Source organism: Oncorhynchus mykiss, chromosome 30 (assembly GCF_013265735.2).
Source record: "Oncorhynchus mykiss isolate Arlee chromosome 30, USDA_OmykA_1.1, whole genome shotgun sequence".
NCBI lineage: Eukaryota > Metazoa > Chordata > Actinopteri > Salmoniformes > Salmonidae > Oncorhynchus > Oncorhynchus mykiss.
In genome coordinates, this window is record NC_050570.1 from 17,852,842 (window position 1) to 17,868,903 (window position 16,062).

General features: G+C 43.3%; 1 protein-coding gene across 1 annotated transcript in view; it reads left to right on the top strand.

The window, feature by feature from the left end:
• Positions 1 to 1,267: 1,267 nt before the first annotated feature.
• LOC110522753 (C3 and PZP-like alpha-2-macroglobulin domain-containing protein 8) overlaps positions 1,268 to 16,062 on the top strand; it is a 65,010-nt gene continuing 50,215 nt past the window's right edge. Inside the window, exons 1-7 of the mRNA XM_036969132.1 lie at positions 1,268 to 1,796; positions 12,790 to 12,941; positions 13,778 to 13,800; positions 14,309 to 14,474; positions 14,687 to 14,739; positions 15,293 to 15,310; positions 15,996 to 16,050. Coding sequence (XP_036825027.1) covers positions 1,720 to 1,796; positions 12,790 to 12,941; positions 13,778 to 13,800; positions 14,309 to 14,474; positions 14,687 to 14,739; positions 15,293 to 15,310; positions 15,996 to 16,050 — 544 coding nt within the window. The 5' untranslated portion in view covers positions 1,268 to 1,719. The remainder of the gene's footprint in view (positions 1,797 to 12,789; positions 12,942 to 13,777; positions 13,801 to 14,308; positions 14,475 to 14,686; positions 14,740 to 15,292; positions 15,311 to 15,995; positions 16,051 to 16,062) is intronic.

The window sequence follows — 16,062 nt, forward strand, 5'->3', positions numbered from 1 at the left end:
TTTCCTTTCATTTATTTTTAGTTGACTACTCTGCCAGCTCTATTGATATTTGAGTGTGTGTTGCCTCGGAAGTCAGGCTTCTCACACTCTTCAACGAGACAACATTTGGAAGGATGAACACGCGAGACTAGAGTGGGTGTGACAGGCTGCTTCCCTTGTGAATTGTGTAAACTCCGATCGACTGTATGGAAGTATGCAAGTGCTCATTCAGGGGAGATGAGTGTACCGATTTCTATTACAGTTGTCAGTGCTGACAGTTTGCCACTTGAGGGGGCCAAAGGTTTATCTGAGCAGTGTGAACACTCCACAAGCATTGAAACCCAGATTATGAATTTGACAGGTTAATTTGAAAGAACCTGCTATTTATTCTAACACTATTCCTTATTACACATCCCCATGTTAAGAGGTTTTTCATGCAATATTGCATGCAAACAACGTTAAATTAAATTCATAGTTGGCTCTATTATTTCAGATTAATCAAAGATCATGCCTGGGTTAATTAGGCTGCTAAGTAAACTGAACACTGATTCGTACAAAATGTAATGCCAACTGCCAGGAGATCTTACTCTTGATTAGACATTCACCTGATGGAAAGGAGTTTAGCTGTACTTTATTGGTGTTAAGGCCACCGAGACCAGGGCAATGAGTGACTTGTCTGAACTGTTGAGTCTGCATGAACTAGGCTACTAGGAGCAGTTTTGACTCGCACCAGCAGGAACAAAAGCTTTGAAAAGCAGGAACAAAAGCTTTGGAACTTCAAAGAGGCGAGGAGGCACAGTTGGAGACGAGAAGGAAAGCAGGCCGATAAATTGATAAACATGATCTAACATCTCTTTTCTGTCGTGAGACATTTGAGGGGGTGGGAGGACACTAATAATCTGTAATGCTGAAATATGAGAGAACTGAATTGAGGCAGATGAATAAAGCAAGCAAAAAGAGGGCTATGTGCATTGAGGTCTGCAGAAAAAGCAGTGGTGTAAAGTACTTAAGTAAAATACTTTAAAGTACTACTTAAGTCATTTTATGTGGTATCTGTACTTTACTACTTATATTTTTGACAATTTTTTACTTTTACTTCACTACATTCCCAAATAAAAGAATGTACTTTTTTCCTGACACCCAAAAGTTACATTTTGAATGCTTAACAGGACAGGAAAATAATGGTCTAATTCACACACTTATCAAGAGAACATGCCTGGTCATCCCTACTGCCTCTGATCTGGCGGACTCACTAAACACATGCTTCGTTTGTAAATCATGTCTGAGAGTTAGAGTGCCCCTGGCTATCCGTAAATTTAAAAAACCTAGAAAATATGGCCGTCTGCTTTGCTTAAAATAAGGATTTTGAAATAATTTATCCTTGTACTTTTACTTTTGATACTTTTACTTAAGTATAATTTTACTGGGTTACTTTTACTTGAGTCATTTTCTATTGAGGTATCTTTACTTTTACCCAAGTACTTTTTCCACCACTGGAAAAAAGCCAATTGCCCCAAAACGGGATTTCTAGAAGTGGGATGATAACTTGATCCTCGCTTGCCGATTCGAGGCAAAAATTGGCGCCCACACATCAGTGCTTCAATGGATAGGCTACGTAAGAATGATAGGCTGTTCGAAGCTACTGTACATTTGAAGATTTGAGAAAAAGTTAAGTCTGAACTCCTGAGAGCGACTTTATAACCCACCCCACGGGAAACTGAATGTAGGCTACTATTGAAAATGTTGAGGTCCTACTGGACAGCGTTGAGTCTGTCGTGGACTTTATTCATCTGCAGAAGTTATGCACAAGAAAGACAGTAAGTGGTTGACCTAATTTGATTGTAAATTAACATGTTGCCATTTTTACTGTAATAAGCAAAACCACCATGCTTCATCTCTGTTCACACCAAGTTTAACAGATCAAACACTGCCTAGTGTGTTACTTTTACAAATAGCATTGTTTTGTATTTCTAGCGTTTTTTATCATTAACGAGAAGCTGCATTTTGCATTTAAGGAATGAATACTGGGTTGTTGGAATGACATGCATTTATCAAGGGTGTTTGTTCGTTATTCCATGAATGTGAAACAATCTATTAAACTCACTTTACATGTTCAGAGCCCTAGTTGCGGTTGGTTTGATGGTGCTGTCCACTTGAGTTTAACTTGGAGTTCAAAAAATAAAGTCGTTTGTATATAGGTCCCTATGACTGCTCTTCTACTGCAAGAAGTGTTTTAGAGCTCATTTACAAAAATATCGTCAGATTTGCAACTTTTCTGTTTACATTAGCATTGGATGTGTTTTCACTAGTTACCGCAGCCACAAGTCAAAATAGGCTATATCCTAAAAATTCATGAAAACAATTAGCAATTTTTTTGAAAGGTTAGGTTAGACATAATGTTAGCAGTGTGTTAGTCAGTGCTAGACTTGGACTGAAATAGGTGCCGGTACACATTTTCGGTGCCAGTGCCGTTTATATTTAGGTGCAGGAACTCCACAATACTTTTGAGCTAATATTCTATAAAACGAAAAGTCGCTCAAGCAGTTGATAATTTGAGGTGTCGGTACTCCGCTCCAGTGAGCTCCTGCCCAAGTCGAGCACTGGAATTTAGAGTTAAGGTTAGGTTTAAAATGTTATTTTAAAAAGATAAATTGCAAAAATAGGTTTAGCCATAATTATGACTTTGTGGCTATGGTAACTAGTGACGATCTGGTGCGGCTAAAAACTCATTCCTGCTTCATTTGAGTGCAGCTATAAGCATACCGTAAATACCATAGTAAAAAGACAAACAAAATAAGGATAGAAATTCTAACTATACAGGAGCTTCTCATTTTTAAACCATTTTGCACATGGTTTTGCACACTTGATTAATGCAATGATTCACACACGTGTGGGTATTTTAAGCCTTTAACTTTCAATTACTGGTATTGAGTTAATTATCTCAGGGACATCTCTATGTATTGGCCAATGACAGGCTTTGAAGCCACTGGTCGGCCATATTGGCACTACTCTCACTCGCAGTCCTCCAAATCAAAGTTTATTGGTAGTGTACATAATTAAGCATTTTTCTCTGCACCCGCTACAACATCTGCTTATGTTACTAGCTCCTCACAATGCTGTATAATGTCAAACAAGTACACACATAATAAAACATTTACTTAAATAAATCTAAGAAATAAAGAAATGTCGGAAATGGTCCAATTATCAACCCAAATAGCACTGTAACAGTAATCTAAATGTAATCTATACGTACAGTGCATTCGGAAAGTATTAAGACCCCTTTACTTTTTCCACATTTTGTTACATTACAGCCTTATTATAAAATGTATTACATATTTTTTTTACTCATAAATCTACACACAATAGCCCATAATGACAAAGCGAAAAAAAGGTTGAGAAATTTCTGCATATTTATTACAAATAAAAAACAAAAATACCTTATTTACATATGTATTCAGACCCTTTACAATGAGACTCGAAATTGAGCTCAGGTGCATCCTGTTTCCATTGATCGTTCTTGAGATGTTTTTACAACTTGATTGGAGTCCACCTGTGGTAAATAAAATTGATTGGACATGATTTGGAAAGGCACAAGCCTGTCTATATAAGGTCCCATATTTGACAGTGCATGTCAGAGCAAAAACAAAGCTTTGAGGTTGAAGGAATTGTCTGTGGAGCTAAGGCAGGACTGTGTCGAGGCACAGATCTGGGGAAGGATACCAAAACATTTCAGCAGCATTGAAGGTCCCTAAGAACACAGTGGCCTCCATCATTCTTAAATGGAAGAAGTTTGGAACCACTAAGACTCTTCCTAGAGCTGGCAGTCTGGCCAAACTAAGCAATAAAGGTAGAAGGGCCTTGGTCAGGGAGGTGACCAAGCATCCGATGGTCACTCTGACAGAGCTCCAGAGATCCTCTGTGAAGATGGGAGAACCTTCCATAAGGACAACCATCTCTGCAGCAGTCCACCAATCAGGCATTTATGGTAGATGGCCAGACAGAAGCCACTCCTTAGTAAAGGCACATGACAGTCTGCTTGGAGTTTGCCAAAAGGCACCTAAGGATTCTCAGACCATGAGAAACAGGATTCTCTGGTCTGATGAGACCAAGATTGAACTCTTTGGCCTAAATGCCAAGCGTCACGTCTGGAGAAAACCTGGCACCATCCCTGAAGCATGGTGGTGGCAGCATCATGCTGTGGGGATGTTTTTCAGTGACAGGGACTGGGAGATTAGTCAGGATCAAGGCAAAGATGAACGGAGCAAAGAACAGAGAGATCCTTGATGAAAACCTGCTCCAGAGCACTCAGGACTTCAGACTGGGGTGAAGGTTCACCTTCCAACAGAACAACGACCCTAAGCGCAGGCTCCCCATCCAACCTGACAAAGCTTGAAAGGAACTGCAGAGAAGAATGTGAGAAACTCCCCAAATACAGGTGTGCGACGCAGCAGGTGTTTATTTGTACAGGACCACAGGAGGAGGCAGGTAGCTGGGTCCAGGGGCAGGTAGAAGGTCATACACAGGAGGTCCAAAAAGGCAACAGTACAGGCAAGGAAAGGTTAGTAACGTCGTCCGGGAGATCAGGAAATAGGTTGATAACAGGAAATCCAATAGGCTAAAGTACAGTCAGGGAAAAGGCAAAAAACGTCATTAGTGAGGCAGGTAAAAAGTCATACACGGGAGGATTAAATTACCGGAAAAACAGAGCTCCGAAAAGAAGTGTGTCACAAAACAAACAATACCTCACAATGATGGGGTGAACAGCTCAGACACAAGAGGTATGTGGCAGGGTTTACAGTCAATCACGGATTACAAAAAGAAAACCAACCCCGTCGTGGACCAGGATGTCTTGCTCCCAGACAGACTAAACAACTTATTTGCTCGCTTTGAGGACAATACAGTGCCACTGACACGGCCCGCTACCAAAACCTGCGGACTCTCCTTCACTGCAGGCGACGTGAGTAAAACATTTAAACGTGGTAACCCTCGCAAGGCTGCAGGCCCAGACTGCTTCCCCAGCCGCGTCCTCAGAGCATGCGCAGACCAGCTGGCTGGTGAGTTTACGGACATATTCAATCAATCCTTATCCCAGTATGCTGTTCCCACATGCTTCAAGAGGGCCACCATTGTTCCTGTTCCCAAGAAAGCTAAGGTAACTGAGCTAAACGACTACCGCCCCGTAGCACTCACTTCCGTCATAATGAAGTGCTTTGAAAGACTAGTCAAGGACCATATCACCTCCACCCTACCTGACACCCTAGACCCACTCTATTTTGATTACTGCCCCAATAGGTCCACAGACGATGCAATCACAACCACACTGCACACTGCCCTAACCCATCTGGACAAGAGGAATACCTATGTGAGAATGCTGTTCATCGACTACAGCTCCGCATTTAACACCATAGTTCAAGCTAAAGACCCTGCGTCTCGACCCGCCCTGTGCAACTGGGTACTGGACTTCCTGACGGTCCGCCCCCAGGTGGTGAGGGTAGGTAACAACATCTCCACCCCGCTGATCCTCAACACTGGGGCCCCACAAGGGTGTGTTCTGAGCCCTCTCCTGTACTCCCTGTTCACCCATGACTGCGTGGCCATGCACGCCTCCAACTCAATCATCAAGTTTGCAAACGACACTACAGTGGTAGGCTTGATTACCAACAACGACGAGACAGGGAGGAGGTGAGGGCCCTCGGAGTGTGGTGTCAGGAAAATAACCTCACACTCAACGTCAACAAGGAAACAGGAAGCAGCAGAGGGAGCACCCCCCTATCCACATCGACGGGACAGTAGTGGAGTGGGTAGTAATTTTTAAGTTCCTCGGCGTACACATCACGGACAAACTGAATTGGTCCACCCACACAGACAGCGTGGTGAAGAAGGCGCAGCAGCGCTGAAGAGGCTGAAGATATTTGGCTTGTCACCAAAAGCACTCACAAACCTTTACAGATGCACAATCGAGAGCATCCTGGCGGGCTGTATCACCGCCTGGTACGGCAACTGCTCCGCCCACAACCGTAAGGTTCTCCAGAGGGTAGTGAGGTCTGCACAACGCATCACTGGGGGCAAACTACCTGCCCTCCAGTACACCTACACCACCCGATGTCACAGGAAGGCCATAAACATCATCAAGAACAACAACCACCCGAGCCACTGCCTGTCTACCCCGCTATCATCCAGAAGGCGAGGTCAGTACAGGTGCATCAAAGCAGGGACCGAGAGACTGATAAACAGCTTCTATCTCAAGGCCATCAGACTGTTAAACAGCCACCACTAACATTGAATGGCTGCTGCCAACATACCGACAACTCCAGGCACTTTAATATTGGAAAAATTAATGTAAAACATTTATCACTAGCCACTTTAAACAATGCCACTTAATATAATGTTTACATACCCTACATTACTCATCTGATATGTATATACTGTACTCTATACCATCTACTGCGTCTTGCCATCTTTATGTAATACATGTATCACTAGCCACTTTAAACAATGCCACTTTTAAATGTTTACATACCCTACATTACTCATCTCATATGTATATACTGTACTCGATACCATCTACTGCATCATGCCTATGCCATTCTGTACCATCACTCATTCATATATCTTTATGTACATATTCTTCATCCCTTTACACTTGTGTGTATAAGGTAGTTGTTGTGAAATTGTTTGGTTAGATTACTCGTTGGTTATTACTGCATTGTCGGAACTAGAAGCACAAGCATTTCGCTACGCTCGCATTACCATCTGCTAACCATGTGTATGTGACAAATAAAGTTTGATTTGATTTGCAATTAACTGAACTAAACGGTGTGTGATAATGACATACAGGTGTGTGAACAGGTGATCAGAATTCAGGTGATTGGGATCTGGAGAGTGAGCAGCGTTCATTGGATCTACGTGTTTGAGAGTGTGAGTTGGAAGCAGACGTTACATAAGGCTGTAACATAACAAAATGTGGAAAAAGTCAAGGGGTATAAATACTTTCCGAAGGCACCATATGTATGTGAATGGTGTGTATGGACAGTTAAGACAGTATGTGAATAGAAAAGTTGCGAAAAGCAGTAGTTATATAGCATGATCCATGACTAGAATACAGTATATAGATATAAAGTGGGTAAAACAGTAAACATTATTAAAGGGACCAATGTTCAATGACTCCATAGGAATGAATTTAATTCTACAGTATTTCAATGAAATGTTTCAAGGACAAAATGACATGTATATAAGTATTTTTGTTGTTGCCGTGGAACAGTAACATTAGTACTTTTACTTTAAGGTAAATGTTTTTATGTATTTTTTTATGTTTATGTTTACCTAACATAATATAATTTAAGATTGTATTATGTGTCTGTAATAAAATAAACATGGAAAAAAACAAATGTAGACATTAAAAATGACTTTTTGTTTACAAAATATTTTTACGCTGGGGAAATGCCGTGATGGAGCTGTGTTGGCTTCAAAATAGAGCCCCCTGTCAGTCATCTAGTGTATATATAAAATCATTAGGTGTGGGAGAACCATTGACTTTACACTTCCGTTCAGAGGGGGCTACGTAGTGTATATGTCACCCACAGTACTTCCGGAGGTAGGGGTCTGAACATATTCAGACCCCTTGACTTTTCCACATTTAGTTACATTACAGACGTATTCTAAAATGTATTAAATAGTTTTTTCCCTCATCAATCTACACACAATACCCCATAATGACAAAGCAAAAACAGGTTTTTAGACATTTAAGCAAATTTATATATATATATATTTAATGAAATTTCATATTCAGACCCTTTACTCAGTACTTTGTTGAAGCACCTTTGGCAGTGATTACAACCTCAAATCTTCTTGGATATGACTATACAACCGTAGCAAATCAAATCAAATCAAATTGTATTTGTCACCTGTGCCGAATACAACAGGTAGACCTTGCAGTGAAATGCTTACTTACAAGCCCTTAACCAACAATGCAGTTTTAAGAAAATACCTAAAAAAATATAATAAAAAAAAGGTAAGAGATAAGAATAACAAATTATTAAAGAGCAGCAGTAAATAACAATAGCAGGGCTATATACAGGTAATTGGGGGTAGGGATAAAAATAGTCTGCGTAGGCATTTGATTAGCTGTTCAGGAGTCTTATGGCTTGGGTGTAGAAGCTGTTCAGAAACCTCTTGGACCTAGACTTGGCGCTCCGGTACCACTTGCCATTTGATAGCAGAGAGAACAGTCTATGACTAGGGTGGCTGGAGTCTTTGATTATTTTTAGGGCCTTCCTCTGACACTGTCTGGTATAGGGGTCCTGGATGGCAGGAAGCTTGGCACCAGTGATGTACTGGGCCATACGCACTACCCTCTGTAGTGCCTTGCGGTCGGAGGCCTAGCAGTTGCCATACCAGGCAGTGATGCAGCCCATCAGGATGCTCTCGATGGTACAGCTGTAAAACCTGAGGACCCATGCCAAATCTTTTCATTCCAAATCTTTTCATTCTCCTGAGAGGGAATAGGTTTTGTTGTGCCCTATTCACGACTGTCTTGATATGTTTGGACCATGTTAGTTTGTTGGTGATGTGGAAGGAACTTGAAGCTCTCAACCTGCTCCACTACAGCCCTGTCGGTGAGAATGGGGGCATGCTCGGTCCTCCTTTTTCTGTAGTTCACAATCATCTCCTTTGTCTTGATCACGTAACACGGACAGGTCTCTGACCTCCCTATAGGCTATCTCATCGTTGTTGGTGATCAGACCTACCATTGTTGTATCAACAGCAAACTTAATGATGGTGTTGGAGTGGTGCCTGGCCGTGCAGTCATGAGTGAACAGGGAGTACAGAAGGGGACTGAGCATGCACCCCTGAGGAGCCTCTGTGTTAAGGATCAGCATGGCGGATGTGTTGTTACCTACCCTTACCACCTGGGGGCGGCCCATCAGGAAGTCCAGGATCCAGTTGCAGAGGGAAGTGTTTAGTCCCAGGGTCCTTAGCTTAGTGATGAGCTTTCAGGGCACTAGGTTGTTGAATGCTGAGCTGTAGTCAAAGAATAGCATTCTCACATAGGTGTTCCTTTTGTCCAGGTATGAAAGGGCAGTGTGGAGTGCAATAGAGATTGCATTATCTGTGGATCTGTTGGGGGCGGTATGCAAATTTGAGTGGGTCTAGGGTTTCTGGGATGATGGTGTTGATGTGAGCCATGACCAGCCTTTCAAAGCATTTCGTGGCTACAGACGTGAGTGCTACGGGTGGGTAGTCATTTATACAGGTTACCTTAGTGTTCTTGGGCACAGGGACTATGGTGATCTGCTTGAAACATGTTGATATTACAGACTCAGACAGGGAGAGGTTGAAAATGTCAGTGAAGACACTTGCTAGTTGGTCAGTGCATGCTCGGAGTACACGTCCTGGTAATCTGTCTGGCCCTGCGGCCTTGTGAATGTTGACCTGTCATGCATGTTTCAGTGTTACTTGCCTCGAAGCGAGCATAGAAGTTATTTAGCTCGCCTCGTAGGCTCGTGTGACTGGGCAACTCTCGTCTGTGCCTCCCTTTTTCAATCTGTTATAGTTTGCAAGCCCTGCCACATCCGACGAGCGTTAGAGCTGGTGTAGTACGATTCGATCTTAGTCTTGTATTGATGCTTTGCCTGTTTGATGATTTGTCAGAGGGCATAGCAGGATTTCTTATAAGCTTCCGGGTTAGAGTCCCGCTCCTTGAAAGCGGCAGCTCTACCCTTTAGCTCAGTGCAATTGTTGCCTGTAATCCATGGCTTCTGTTTGGGGTATGTATGTACAGTCTTTTTCCGCAAAATCTCAGTTTTCTTCTCCAGCCTATGACAGGGATCTGGACCTGGTCAGGTGTCTGTAATATATCCCTCCCGTCCGACTCATTGAAGAAAAACTCATAGTCTAATCTGAGGGGAGTAATCTCAGTTCTGATGTCCAGAAGCTCTTTTCGTTTTTAAGAGATTGTAGCAGCAACATTATGTACAAAAGAAGTTACGAACAACGCGAAAAAACAAACAAAATAGCATCCCCTCTGGCGCCATCACTGACTCACACCTGTATTTGGGGAGTTTCTCCCATTCTTGTCTGCAGATCCTCTCAAGCTCTGTCAGGTTGCATGGGGAGCGTCGCTGCACAGCTATTTTCATGTCTCTCCAGTGATGTTCGATCGGGTTCAAGTTCGGGCTCTGGCTGGGCCACTCAAGAACATTCAGAGACTTGTCCCGAAGCCACTCCTGTGTTGTCTTGGCTGTGTGCTTAGGGTCGTTGTCCTGTTGGAAGGTGAACCTTTGCCCCAGTCTGAGGACCTGAGCACTCTGGAGCAGATTTTCATCAAGGATCTCTCTGTTCTTTGCTCCGTTCATCTTTCCCTCAATCCTGACTAGTCTCTCAGTCCCTGCTGCTAAAAAACATCCCCACAGCATGATGCTGCCACCACCATGCTTCACCATAGGGATGGTGCCAGGTGTCTTCCAGACATGACTCTTGGTATTCAGGCCAAAGAGTTCAATCTTGGTTTCATCTGAACAGAGAATCTTGTTTCTCATGGTCTGAGAGTCTTTGGGTGCCTTTTGGCAACTCCAAGCGGGCTGTCATGTGCTTTTTTCTGAGGAGTGTCTTTCGTCTGGCCACTCTACCATAAAGGCCTGATTGGTGGACTGCTGCAGAGATGGTTGTCCTTATGGAAGGTTCTCCCATCTCCACAGAGGATCTCTGGAGCTCTGTCAGTGACCATCGGGTGCTTGGTCACCTCCCTGACCAAGGCCCTTCTACCATTATTGCCTAGTTTGGCCTTGACGGCCTGCTCTAGGAAGAGTCTTGGTGGTTCCAAACTTCTTCCATTTAAGAATGATGGAGGCCACTGTGTTCTTGGGGACCTTCAATGCTGCTGAAATGTTTTGCTACCTTTGCCCAGATCTGTGCCATCAAAACATTCCTGTCTCGGAGCTCTACGGACAATTCCTTCAACCTCATGGCTTGGTTTTTGCTCTGACATGCACTGTCAACTCTGGGACTTTATATAGACAGGTGTGTGCCTTTCCAAATCATGTCCAATCGATTGAATTTACAACAGGTGGACTCCAATCCAGTTGTAGAAACATCTCAAGGATGGTTAATGGGAACAGGATGCACCGGAGCTCAATTTTGAGTCTCATAGCAAAGGGTCTGAATTCTTATGTAAATAAAGTATTCGGTTTTTTATTTGTAATAAATTAGCAAACATTTCCAAAAACCTTTTTTTGCTTTATCATTATTGGGTATTGTGTGTAGATTGATGAGGGAAACATTTATTAAGGCTGTAAACGTAACAAAATGCGGAAAAAGTCAAGGGGTCTAAATACTTTTCAAATGCACTGTAATGTGGGAGACATCTTTTAAATAGAGATTTGAATCTAGATCCGTCTCTTTACACTACACACATATCTCTCCTGGACCTAGTTTGTGCTGTCAAAGTGATGTAGTGTGAAGAGGCCCTAAGGATGCTATCTGTCGGGCTGCTGTCAACAGTATTCCAGAGACTAACTGTGGAGAAGTCTGCTGTGTTAATAATTTCAAAGGGTTACAAGCTGTGCTGCCAAATGCTCCAGAGGGGAGCCCAGCCCACCACACCATTGAGATCGCTATGGGACTAATACCAGCTTTCCTAACAAAAGAACGTCAGTCCTCAAGCACTTGAGACTGAGCTCTGAGGAGGCATGCAGAAACCACTGTGACGTTCAATGCATCATTAAAATAAGCATGGTCCTCAGCACCTGACGCAAGCTTATCAAAAAGCTGCTTGAACTTGCTGCAGATCAAACACTGAGAGTCAATTTCCTCCTATTATCTTTCTATTCCCAAAGCCCCATTTTCCAAGGGATTTTCTCATGACTCTGTGTGACTTAGATTGCCTCTGGCCCCCAAGCACTGTAATGTTAACCACCTGATCTGATACTAAGACATGCAATTGGGTTGGTGGATTCAATGCTCATTCTAATTTGGTTGATCTTGAGGAAAGTTTAAAATGGGAGCTCCCATGTCTGGAAAACAAACTATCACACCTGAATGACACAGATTACTTTTTGAAAATGTTTTTGTTAATTTTAACTTGTGAAAAAAGGGAAATAAGCATGTAATAATGCAGTAGTAACAGTCATGTAATAGTTTGATTAAAGTTCCATATGGAACCTTAGTATGCCTCCAAACAAAGGTCAGTGAACTTCTGGAACTCTTTAAAAACTGCCAGTGAACCCCTTGCGCCGCTCTCATTTACGGTGGTCCTCTGCCAACCAGTGGTAAAAATGTAATTGTACTTTCAGAATGTTTTATGTGCTTCTGCGGATGACCTTTGGCCTCCGACCCTTCTGACAGCCGTCTTCCCTCGACTAAATGTCAGAGTTGACTGTTTTTAATCTTGGTCATTATGTTTAAAAAACAACTAGGTTACATCAGAAGTGGTGCCAGACCACCCAACGAGAACACTAGAGCAGAGCTCTTTTGGCTGACAGGTACTGTGTCCCTACTATCCTCGCAATTTAACCTGATCTCACTTTGCAAATCCCTTGAGGACTCTGTGTGTGCGTGTGTGTGTGTATATCGATACTGTCTTGTGTAACATCATAAACAGCCATATTTGGAGGCCAGGAGGAGGGTGAAGTTGGGGCCGATGGTGTGTTGATATTGGGTGTTGCTGCTTGCTCGAAGCATACTGGAATAAGAATGATCTACCTATCAGAAAATGAAAAAAAAACAGCAAACACCAAATTTGTGAACCCCTGGCTGAAAGTTTCTATGATGCACTGTCTGTTGACCAACACCCCTCTCATTCCTGGACACTAGGGGTTACCTAATCGCTGCTCCCTCAGTGTTCCGCGCTGGTGTGGAGGAGGCCTTGAGTGTCACAATCTTCAACGCTGTGGAGGAGACGCACGTCCAGGTCCAGCTCTCTGTGAAGGGTGAGACAGTGGCGTACAGCCATGGCACAGTGCTAGGTGAGGACCCCCCCCCCCCCCCCCCCCCCACACACAAGCTAACATAGGAGCACACACCACCATTTCTTACACTGAGAGTGCACACACACTTACAGGGGAACACACAGCATGAGGCTGATTGACCTGTCGGGTGCAGTGTATATTCTGACCTCACAGGGCCCTTAACGGATGTCGCTTTTGGTATGGGGTTTATTGTTAAGCCTGGCTTGTCTAACCAGGCTATTGTGTATCTATGTGGGATTTGTTTGACAGCAGTACAAATAGATGGGACTTCAGCGCTTCATTGAAAGAGCCTGCAGCTGTATCTCCTGCAGAGAGTGCATCACTCCAGTTCCACTGGTCTTTCTTTACTCTGGCAATTAATTGATATCCTTGATTGGGTTGTCACTAGTTACGACAGTCATAAAGTCAAAATTGGCTTTATCGTAAAAATTCATGATGTTTCCTTTTCAGGGTTAGACATAAGGTATGCAGTGTGGTTATGGTTTGGTTTAAAATCCGATTCTATTAATAGAAATTGTAGAAATAGGTGGGGTTTAGCCATAATTATTCATCTGTGGCTGTGGTAACTAGTGACAACCCCTTGATTAGCCAGAGATTCAACAGAACTGTTTATTGTGATGTATCAAAGGTTTAACTAGGCAGTATATAACTATGGTTCTTGATTACTGTAAACTGCAAGGACGGAAACCAGTATACACTGTGGCACTCAAGGCCCGGTGCTGACACAAGTTAATGTTCCTTGATCAAACCACACAATCACAAGAACTCAAATCATTTTGATCTGAATATTTTGCCTTGTTTTGTGTGATTTTATTCATTTTTTTCCATTTCAGACAAAGGCACAATCAAATTAAAGGTGAGAGCGACGTCATTGTGTTTAATGGCATTTCTGTCTATCGTTTGTTAATTGATTTTTATCTTTGTTGTGTAGTGTTGTGAATAAAAACATAATTGTTGTTTCAAGAGTGTAAAATGGTTGTGGCTCCAGCTGCACAGTAGTGAGATCCCAGTCAGTTTGTCCATATTCCACAGATGACATGCAAAACAAAACTAACAGAATTTGTATGTGAACATCTGCCTTTTTGCACATTCATTTGGAATAAGGTAATAGCCTCAAATATAATATGCAACAGCTGTTGATGTGCATGTAAGGGTCTGCAGGCCCCAAAGGCTGGAATGGATCAATCCAACATTCACGACTTGATTCCTCCACTCCTCTAACCCCCACCCCTGTCTTTATCAAATATAGTCTCGTATTGTCCACTGTGGTTGCTAGGCACTTTAGCAAGGGGTTTGACACGGGTCTGTGTGGTGTTGTGTTAGGTACCGCATCCTGAAGATATATGTGCCCTTCCTGGTTTCAGGTCCCTCGTGGTCTGAGAGGTCAGGCCCATTTGAAGGTGTGGGGGAATCGCCACATCACTGAGCGGGGGTATATCTTCCACAACTACACCACTGTCACTGTGGACAGCAAGGGCACAGCCGTCTTCATCCAGACGGATAAGCCAGTCTACAAGCCCAAACACAAAGGTCTCAGCCTTCCAGGCCCTTCCAGTAGCAGCCATTGTCCTACTCATAAACCTCTACTGTAGATAGATTTATTCATCGGCCATTGTGTGTTGAAGGAAGCCAGTCTTAATAGCAGCCCAGGAGAAAGCTAATGACATGACATGGATTGTTTATTGCACTCTACATTAGAAATGCATTGAAATGGGTAATAATCTTTGCCTCTCTCAATCCAGTGCTCATCAATGTGTACTCTGTCACTCCGGATCTGAGGCCGGTCAATGACAAGGTAATGCACCCAGTCTCTCACATCAAAGCCAAGACATCACACCCACTTACAGGAAATGAATGGGATATGAAATATGAGAATCAGGTGTGTTGACCTAATGTTTATCAGTGGGCCTTGATTCCAGGCAGCTGGCCTCCTCTCCTTTGATGTGTTATGGCTTTAAATGAAGGGTGGCATCAAGCTAGTTTTCACACACCTATTTTTCCAACATTCTGTCAGAGGGTAGTGAAGTGGGGGGAACCTGGCCTGAGCCTGAATGCACACTAAATGTACAGTAACCTATTTACCGTCACAAACCTTGCCATTTCTGCTACAATTTTTTAGAAATGGCTCCAAATATATAGTTGCCGCTGTGTAGACAGTGTGTTTATTGATGGCTGGAGCTATAAAGGTCTGCTGCTGGCAAAGGCCAACGCTCGCACTCACAGATGGATGATTGTTGGAGAGGCGGGAGGAGGTGGAGATATTTTGCCATGTGGCTGTGCAGTTTGTCTAATGTTTGTGCTGTCCTTGACTCATTTTTTTTTTACTCTTCTTCTTCTCCTGGTTGTAGATTGAGGCCTACGTTTTGGTAAGTGGAGGGAGGGACCACCCGGACCTAGAGGGAGGGCCACAGGACATTGGGGGTTTAGTCTCCCAACCCCAGGCAGGAGATTACAGGGCAGGGAAGGGCTCAATTTGATAACAGGCCTGGGCTTTGAGCTCCAGCCTGGCCCTTACATCTTGCCCAGCTAATGCTGTACACCTCCTCTCTATCTCTTCTCCATCTCTCTCTCTTCTCAATCTCTCTCTGTCCCTCTCACACCCTCTTGTGCTCTGTCTGCGGTATCTTTTCTGGGCAAAAATGCTGCTTGGTGTTAAAATGTCTGAGCAAGCTCTGGAAACGGCCTCAGCTCAGTGACTAAGAAACTGTGTAGCTGTTTGTGTTATTCTGTCACCTGCAGCCTGCAGTCCCGTGCCCCTCTTGGTCAGGGAAGTGTCTGTGCGAGTGGCTGAAATTAACTGATTGACAGCCGTTAGTGTTAGTTTTTCCCCTTGAGTCAGAGCCAGGTCAGTGTATGTAAGAAGTAGCTTACTGTAGGATTTCATCACGCAGGGGTTACCCCCAATATATTTATTAGCATAACCCTTACATAACTTTACTCATGAGTACTTATGTAAGTTCACATCTTTCAGGTAGGGAGAAACAGAGTAATGCATACTTTGATGAAAGTAGAATCTCTCGATCAACTGTGTATTCATACTCTGGGTTGCAGGACCCAAGAGGGTCTCGGATGGTCCAGTGGAAAGGGCTTAAACCCCTCTGCTGTGGTGAGAAACTCC